Here is a 9756-nt window from a genome sequence, read left to right on the forward strand (position 1 = left end):
GGGGGGGGGGGGGGGGGGGAGGGGGGTTTGGAAAGTGGCAAGGGCCAAGATGTACAAAGCAAAATGGTTTGGAGGCAGAGGAATGTCAGACATCCTCCTCTTCCTCTGGGCCAAGTACATGAGCCAGGATTGCAAGCTGGCAACAGGGAGAAATCTAAAACCACCAGCTTTGTTAAGTATTTTGCAGGGCAGCTGCTGCAACAGTGGCAAGTGCACCCAATGATTAATGGGAGCCTGTGGACCATGTTTTCCCCATAGTTTTATGAGATCCTGAAGTGCTTTCAACAGAAATACAAGCTGCATGATGCTACCGCAGTGACCCTGGTAAACCACCAGAAGATTTGGGAAGTGGTAAGGGCAACAGACACCATAGACTTACTACCTGGTGACAGCTGCCAGGCCGTGTAGGAGTGAATCTTCCACAGGGACTTGCAGAAGTAGTACGCTACTTCTGGCAGGAAGGTCACCAGGCACTTCCCGTGTGGGCATGGAGAAACAGTGCAGAGCAGAGCGGTCCATCAAACTGCCCATGGCTGACCTGACACTGACAGGCAGAAGCAATTAACCACCTCTTCTGGGACTGCCTATACACCAGGGAGGTGTGGAAGAAAGTCTGTGTGCTCCTCCTGGGGGTGACAGGTTTCAGAAACCTCACCAGGGAAGCAGTTCCCTATGGGCACATGACCAGACAGCATGGGGCCCTGACAGCGTGCTTCAACCAGTTCGTCTCCTGCTTCAGGTCTGCACTGTGGAAAACCAGGAACCTGCTCACAAACAGACACTTGGAACCCACAGTTGAGGACTGCATTAAAATGGGACTAAGTGAAATGTACTAGTACTACAAAAAGACAAAAGAAGATGACGGGAAAGAAATGGCAGACCGCATCTGGTGGAGAGGGGTCTGACATAGACTTTTTCAGGATTAGCCCCTCTGGGGAGGGCAGTGGTATAGGTAAAGGGATAGGTGCGCAGTTGCATGGTGCAAATTGTAATAGGTTTTTAAGTGTGCTTTGAGCTGCCAAGTGAACCACAAGGGCCACTTGGCAGAGTTTTTGAGGTGGAGATATATCTATACCTACACAGACAGCCAGATTTTTTTTAGCAAAAGGAAAGTAAAGAAAAAGGTTCCCATTAGTATGTTTGCCCAATATTGGCCATGTGTTTTATAGTCATATTCAGTGTTGGCTGCATTTATTCGATTTCATAGCTGCTTTCCATTACTGAGCACATGCTGCTTTTGGCAGCAGTTTAAGGAGCAGGGATCCCTGACAACCTGTTTCTACCAGCTTGTGTCCTGCATCAGGAGTGCCCTGTGGCAATGCAGGAACCTTCTGATGTACAGACACACGGAGCTGAAGGAAACAGATTGTGTTAAAACATTTCTGAGCGAACTTCAGTCCTACCACCAGAAAGCGGTGGGAAAGGATGAAACCAGCTCCACCTGGAAAAGGGACATTTGGCACAGGCTGTTCAAGGACCCCCAGAAGAGGAAGAGGACAGGGAGAATGAAAAGGACAACAGTGCAAGTGGACCTGGAGACAGCGAGGAAGACAGCAACAGGATCATCAGCAGCAGTAGTGACAACGACAATGACAGTGACAAGGCCAGGGAATGAACTGAGAATGTAAACCCAAATTGGGGCTTGGACTAAGGGACTGCGATTGGGTTGGGGAAGGGAAGCGGGTGGGTGCGTTTATTGTAATGGATGCATGGTTTCTTAATGTGGTTTAAGGTGTGTGATGGAAAGTTTTATGCTAGATGATCTATATCTATCTCTATTTTTTTCCAAAGAAAATAAAAATAAAACTAGGTTCCCATCAGTATGTTTGCCCAATATTGGCCACATGTTTTACAGTCATACACAGTGTTGGCTGCATTTATTCAAGTTCAAAGCTGGTTTCCATTACTGAACACATGCTGCTTTTGGCAACAGTTTAATGATATGCAATGTATTTAATAAGGTTTCCTCAAATGTGAAAGTAAGATGAGTAGTTTTTCTTTTCCCCCCATGTTGATTAGATGCGGGGTGGAATCTCATCTTGTATTTGAGCAAATACAGTAAATAAATTTGGAGCGCCGTCCTTTATATTTTAGCTATGATATAATCCCTCTAAATTAGGAGAAATTTATATCACTGCTTTCCTGGTAGGAACTAGGAATATACCAATGTCCATTCAATTTCTCCCAATGGAAATCCACCCCCTCTAAGAGAAAGATCTTCCAGGTATCAACCTGGATGATCTTGTGAGAGAAACAATGCTTGTAAACTGTATCCCAATCTGCAGAGTTTGGGAGCTTTGAGAGTTTCTGCAGGCCACCTCCTGGCCCACTGCTCCCATCACCTCCTTCATGTCATACCCACTCTCCAGAATGGAGCCGCCAGAGTTGTGGGGGGGCGGGTTGCCTACTTCTGCCTTGTTCTGCTTCCATCACTGGGAGCAGAGCAGAGGAGTAGCTACTCTTTTCTGCCTCACCCACTTCTCAGGCATAGATCCCTAGCCTGGAGAGCAGTTGGCTGGGTTGCTCCAATTCCCTCAGACTGGAGCCAAACTGAAGTTTCTCAGAAAATTCCACCAATAGAAATGAATGTCTGTTCACAGCCAGTGCTGAGGAGACAGTGTCACTGAGAGGCACAATCTCACGTGCTACTAAAAGAACAGAATGACTGCATGAAGAAAGGAAGGCATCTATCTTGACAAATACCCAGATAAAAGCCAGTCACATCCTAACCCTAAAATATCATTTAAAATGCTAGTCCACATAAAAAGTACCACCTGTATTGTCTGAAAGTAGAGAATTAAAATTTTAAATGAACAAGAACCCTATGATGTATGATCCCTTACATTTCAATGATCTACCCATCACCAATCATGCCAGTTTCCAGACCATAATCTGTTAGCAGTGCAACATAAAATTGCTACAAAGAACCAGAGGACATGAGGTGCTTCAAGTTGCTGTGTGGGAGAGGCTCTTAGTCCAAACACTGCTATAAATTATGGCAGCTGTTAATAATGATAGCTGGCTTAAATGATATCTGGAGGGACAGTGGGGTTTGCAGACGCTTCAGTCACACTTCTACACAAAAGCTACAAAGAAAGTGAGGTTGGAGCCACTACACCAGTCCCTCAATACAGGCTAATCTTCCAGTGTCATCTGTAGTACTGCATTAAATTCTCTAACCCTCCAAAGGTATTTGAAATTCTATAAGGTGCAAGATGGATAAAAATCCAGCTGAAATATTTTAAAACATGAGTTTTGAAAATCCATAGAGATAGCAAATTTGGAGGGCTAACTGTTAAAGCAGCTTCTAGGCTAGGGATAGACATTCAAAAAGCCTGAGCCTGAATTAATTCATTCTTTGGAGGTTAGTCTAACCCAAAGAGACTGAACCAATTTGCAAGTGGACAGACATTCACTTTCCATTTCAGAAATGCAGGCACATGCCTGCAATATCTCAGGCAAGAAGCCCAGAGGCATTACAGCAGCCTTCACTTCCCGTCCATAGAGAAGCTGAGCTGGGCAGGGGGATGGCCAGGCCCCAGCAGGCCTAAGTATAACTGAGGAGGGGTTTAAACCCCCACCATGGCCTGCACGGTTCGGAGGGTGGGGAAAGGGGGAACGTGGCCAGACAGGGGCATGGCCAGACCCCCTTGGTGGGGGAGGAGGGTGAGAGCCCTGACCCCTGCAGTGGCTCCCTGACAGCCAGGAGCAATCTCAGAACACAACTCTGCTGCCCAGGCCCAGAGGAGGACTCTTCCCCCTCCTCCTCCCTCTTCCCTGCTGCTGTGGGGCAGGGAGGGGTGCTCTGTGCAGTGCTGGAGAGGGACTCTTCTCCCTCTTCCCCCGCCCCCACCATCATTTGGTTTATACCATGTCACACAAGTGTGAACTAACACTTGCTAACAACAGACAGCTAAAGAGTCTGTAATTCACTAGGAAAACCTGTCAGCTCCAAGGCAGAAAGCTGAGGGTTTGCTCTTCCTCCATTGCTTACCCCAGGGTAGGCAATTAGTTTGGCCACAGAGCCACTTAGGGAGTTTTAGTGAGCTGTCATGAGCCAGGTTAGCACCCCCACCTCCCCTGCCACTGCTCACCAAAAATCCCAAAATGGTCCCTTCATGCAGTGGGGCAGCGGAATGGGGCTGCGGGCAGGCAGAGAGCAGCATCCAGGTGGGTGGGGTGGTGAGAGGAGGAAGGGGAAGAGTCCCCCTCTGGGGCCAGACAGCACCGCACAGAAACCCCCTCCCTGCCCCGCAGCAGCAGGGGAGGAGGAGGAGGAGGGGGAAGAGTCCCCCTTCAGCATCACACAGAGCCCCCTTCCCCATTCCCTGGTGATGGTGGGGGTGCTCAGCACCAGCTGCAATCTCCCAAAATAGACAGCCCCCTCCCTATCTCCTTAGCCTTAAAGGGCCCATGCCGGGATGCCTGCAGTCCCTGCCAGTGAGACAGGGAAGTAGGGGCGGGGGGAAATAAACCCACTCTCTACATGTGCTTCCTGGGGCACCCTGACACAGGCTACTGCCCCTTCCACTCCCCTTGCTGCTCCAGACGTCCTGGCATGGCCCCATTAAGGGGAAGTGGGCAGGGAGGGTGGGAGTTAATTCCTGCTTCTGTCCCTTCTAACCCCAGTGACCGCAGCTGGGGTCTGCCAACCTTGGGTGCTGCCTCCACCTCTGCTGGTTGCCTGAAGACAGGCGGACCCTGGCTGGGAATGGGAAACGAGGGAAGAATTAACCTCCTCCCTGCCCAGTTTGCCTTAACAGGGCTATGCTGGGACACATCTGGCCACGTCCTTGTCCCTGCTCAGGCTAGAGAGCAGAGGGGCAGGGCCAGCCCTGCTCTCTGGAGCAGGGAGCACAGCCCAGCCCAGGGATGCATAGCACGCTGAGATGCTGGAGAACTCTGGTTTAATTTAAACGAGGAAGAAGTCTGGGACAGAAGTTCCATAAACCAGTTTGACCCAAATTAGTTAAGTCTGATACTACATTCCACCAGGTTTATTTCAAACCAGTTTCAGCCATTTTGAAACTGCTTTATGTGCACTGAACTTATGTTCTGTTACAGGTTTAAACCAGTTTCTGATCACTTAAACCAGTCTGTGTGCAGCTTCTGTCCCTAGCCCTGATGACTGCTTTGTCAGCATTAGAACAAAATACTTTTGCTGAGCTCACAAAGTAACACACCTTGAACAATTTAGTTGGTCTAATAAGAAATATCACATTTACCCAAAGAACCTTGCATGCATTGAACAAGAAATTCTATTAGCTTACTCTTATCTCCATAAATATATTACGCTGCAATGTTTCACAGAATACACTATGACATTCTGTGTCAAAAACAGTATTGTTTATTTCCAAGTTACCAAAGCAAATACCTTTGAATGATTATAGAATAATGTTATAATAAATAAAACATGAGATGAGTAGAGTTGCTATCTGTTACAGACCACAGAATACCACAAGGGAACAGGATGACTATCTTCAGAAAATCTTATATATAAAAAGAGGAAGAAAAAAGATGCTTTAACCTGAGGGACTTGGGTCTGAGTGAAATATGCTAGAGATGTCATGCTGCAAGTACAAAAACATCCTTGGAATTTCTAAAAATTACAGATGCCTGTTTCCTATCTCAGAGAGTAATACAGCCAATGCAGGTGAATTCTGCACTAGTCCTCATCTTGTCAGATAACAAAAAAAAGAGAAATAAATATAAATATCTTACTATATAACCATGAAAGATACAATGCCACAATTGAGAAAGAAAACTACATTAGTTACAGAAGTAGCTTGACCTAGGGTTGAAATGAAAGCAGTTATAACAGCAGCTATAAAAAATCTTTAAAAATACAAAGAGAAAAAAGGGAACTTGATGGTAGCACATACAAATTATAAGCTAGGATGTGTAGATAATTGCTAAGGGATATACAATCACCACCATCATAGTCTACTGATGGGTATAGCACAGTGGTTCTCAACCTTTTTAGATTTAAGGTACCCCTAGTTACACTCAAAGCACCCCTTGAAAACTGCCAACTCTTAACTTTCATCTTTTTTTTTTTGATAATGGAAAAATAATAGATCCAATTTTTCTGTTGCAAAGAACTCAGAAATACCAGAGTTGGTCAGAATGTCTTTCATACTATGGACTCTGGGTTTAGCTGTTAGATGTGTAGGTGCCTGCACATTAGTATAGGATATTGTGCTATCATTGTACAGCACCCTTGAAAGGATCCCATGGCACACTGTGATGTTGCATGGGATAGTCAGTGTTATGTCCCAACACTAAAAACATTTACGTGACATTACTGATAGACCATTTTTAGTTCTTCAAAATACCTTTTCCTTTCAAACAATAAAATCCCATCACAAACAGCTAATTTGTCTATAAATATCTGCACTTATGTAGTAAAGGCATTTTTAAAACAATATTTACTTTTCCAATCAATACAATTTTCATATATGTTTTTTCATAAAAAGAAGAATTACCCCTTCCGGATTATATTTTGCTAGCACACCATCGCCATGGAATTCTTCTAGAACATCTTTAATTTTCTTGCTGGAATCTAAAAAAGGGAAACAAAAATACAATACATTGATTTATATCTCATTAATAGCAGTCAAAAAGTTATCTTTTGTTTTAGACTGGGTTTATATTCAGAGTATAACCTACACTGAATGTGCATGAATAACTACCTCAAGCAGTATGGGAGTTATCAACATGAAAGAAAAGAATCTACATACTACACGCCCCACCCCCAATAATCTCTGATTATCTTTGACTATGATAATATATTTCAAAACAAGTAATTCCATATCACTGTTTCAGTCTTCTGACCCTTTGGTAGTGCTGGACAGACCCTTTCAGACTCAGCTGCCAATGGATAGAAGAATCTGTCAAAACAGTTAGGAAAACAGCAAGCAGCCAGTTCTACAGCTGCTCTAGGATTCTCCTACCAGAGGCAACTTCACACCAGCAGTCACACAAGAGAACTCCCATGCAGCAAATATAGAGGCCTTTAGCATTTAGAGCTGGCACGAAGGGAAGAAGAGCCGGAGAAATGAAACTGAAATAGAATCATCTTAGGCAATCAGAGTGTAGGGAGGTAAGGCAATTATTGAATATCAACTATTTAGTCGTTTGCAATCTACACTCTGATTGGATAACAGTGCAGTAGTTCGAATAACTGGTCACTGCAAATCCCTGAACTCTGATTCACTCAAATATACCATCAATACGCCCAAGAAATATGACCATTGAACCAGTTAGCAACAATTAATCTATACTAATTAACCTGTTAAAAGTTACTTCAAGTTACAAAAATAATGTTCATCTCCATTTTTTAAGTTACATTAGCAAAATATAATATTGTAATAGTTCTTCATTTTTTTTTTTTTAAAGTTAAACCACAAACTGTCTTGAGCAAAAAAGCACAGCTCAGCACTATGGAATGGACCTTGCCCATGAAATGCTCTCTCAACTATAGTAGTAGTAGTTATTTTCTGGCCACTCATAGTGTATACTATACCCGTATCTGTAAGTTTTTGGAGGATAGAGGCCCATGTAATTTGATAGGCCCTTCAATAGTGTTGAAGTGAACCCAGGTGTTCTGTGTTGTAAAACAAAAAGCTAAAACAGATCACCATTTCTGTTTAGTATATTAATTCATGCAGCAGCACCCAGAAAGTGAGGAAGGGAGTGGCACCCAGACCTGGAGCCCAGGGGATAAAGGCTGATGCCTCAGGCGCTGTATGCAGTCTTCAGCTGGACAGCCCTGTCTTGAAGTATTGTCTCTCTCTCTCAAATATGTGCAAAACATTAAATTGTTAAAAGGAATTATAGAAATAAGTTTTATATGATCCTTAAATTATTTATCCAAGTTTTAAACCTGCCTTCCCCTGTGTGACTTTGAATGGGCAAGCTCACTATGAGCCAAACCCTGCTTCTCTCTCACTTTTACTAGTAGTCCCTCTGAGGCTAAACACAAATGTTACACTTAGGCAGGTACAGACAGTCAAAAAGCCCGAGGCTGAATTGATTCAGTCCTTGCTAGTTAGTCTAAACTGAAGGGGTTGAACCAACAAGCAAACAAGCAGAAAATCACTTTTCATTGAGGAAATGCAGTCACATGCCTGCAATGGCTCAAGCCAGTGCTAAATCACATCTGCCAGACACTGCTAAAGAAGAGGCAGGAGAGAAAGCCCTGCTGGAGCAGAGGGGGTGTGGCCAGGCCCCAGCCCATGCTCTGCCTGGGTGAAGGGCTGGGGGAAGAGGGGAGGAAGGCAGTGGCATTGAATTCATAAAAACGTGAACAAAGGATAATTCCTTTTCTGAAAAACTATAAACTGAAACACAGCCTGGGCTGTGTATTCACTTGCTCTTCCTGCTGCCCCTGAGGTCTCTGGGATTTGCAGACACAACCACAGTAGCAGGACTCCCAGGGCTGCTTGTTACTTCCTCATCCTGCTTCCAGGTGCCTCCGGGATTTGTAGTCCACAGTCACAGCTGGCACTAAGTTTTAGCAGGACAGCTCTGTACAGGGGAAGGTGAATTTATCCCGGATTCCTGGCCCCAGACCCCAGTCAGGGCTTGCTGGGGGGGGCGGGGGGGGGGCGCAGTGAACGAGCCCTCACTGCTCCAGCTAGGGAACAGAGGGGCAGGGCCAGCCCTGCTCTGGAGCAGATAGCACAGCCCAGCCTAGGGTTGAAAAATGCTGGGATGCTTGAAGACTCTGATTTAACTTAAACCAGGAAGGGGTCTCAGACAGAAGTTTCATAAACCGGTTTGACCCAAATCAGTTAAGTCTGATACTACATTCAACCAGATTTATTTTAAGCCAGTTTCAATCATTTTAGAACCGATTAGTCTGTTCTGCTACAGGTTTAAACCAGCTTCTGATCACTTAAACTGGTTTATGTGTAACTTCTGTCCTTAGCCTTAACGCACAATAAACATGCAAAAAGCACTTTAAAGTCGTAACAGAACAGATGCTTATGGCACTTAAAGCCCTTTAAAAATGGCAGATTCCACTCTAAGTTAACCCTCAATGAATACAGTATTAGACTAACGCACTTTCAGTTAGACGCCTTTTTTGAATGTCCATACAACAACCATGGCACTTCAATGTAGGTCACATTCTGCCACCTTGCCAGGGGCCCTTCACTGAGTGGCTTGCTACCCTCATCCAGTGCTCATCTGCTCCAGGCAAGCACTGGCCCAGTCCTACCCCTGGACTGTCATGGAGAAGAGACAGAAAAGACCGTTTTGCCCCTGCACAGCCAGATTGGCTGGGGGGGGAGGATGGGGAAAGGGAGCCTCTCTGCTGCACAGAATTACCCCAAGCTTGTGGGCTTTAATCTTGGTAGGGGCAGGGCAGGCTGGGGCAGGGCACAGTGAGACCAGGTCCACATGGCAGAGGCTCCATTCTTTCCCCCCTCCCCCTCCGTGACCCCAGTTCCTGGCACAGCATAAAGTCGGGCCAGGCAGTCCTGTGCTGCAGCTTCTGACTACCATTGTTAGAAGGCTTGGGTAGGGGTGGGGGAAGGGAACTCCAGCACCATGAGGGTCCCCCCCCACCATAGCTTGCTGACTGGGGTCTCAAGGAAGAGGGAGGGGACTGAGTGAGGTTAACATGGCACAGTGGCTTCTTTTCCCCTGCCACACAGATCTGGCCTGCCCCCTGAGGAAGAGGGTCCACTCTGGCAGCCTCCTGGCAGGTGTTCAGGAGCACCCCCCACCTTCTGGCCTTAGCCAGGGTAG

At 45.7% G+C, this 9756-nt stretch overlaps 1 protein-coding gene across 2 annotated transcripts in view; it reads right to left on the reverse strand.

The window, feature by feature from the left end:
• The window catches only part of DGKB (diacylglycerol kinase beta), a 742837-nt gene that overhangs the window by 636358 nt on the left and 96723 nt on the right, over positions 1-9756 (reverse strand). For both annotated transcript variants that reach the window (XM_019508504.1, XM_019508505.1), the window contains exon 2: positions 6486-6562. In XM_019508504.1, the coding sequence (XP_019364049.1) occupies positions 6486-6562 (77 nt within the window). The remainder of the gene's footprint in view (positions 1-6485; positions 6563-9756) is intronic.

The sequence above is a fragment of the Gavialis gangeticus genome, unplaced genomic scaffold, assembly GCF_001723915.1.
Source record: "Gavialis gangeticus isolate Ggan-Ray unplaced genomic scaffold, GavGan_comp1, whole genome shotgun sequence".
NCBI classification, from domain to species: domain Eukaryota; kingdom Metazoa; phylum Chordata; order Crocodylia; family Gavialidae; genus Gavialis; species Gavialis gangeticus.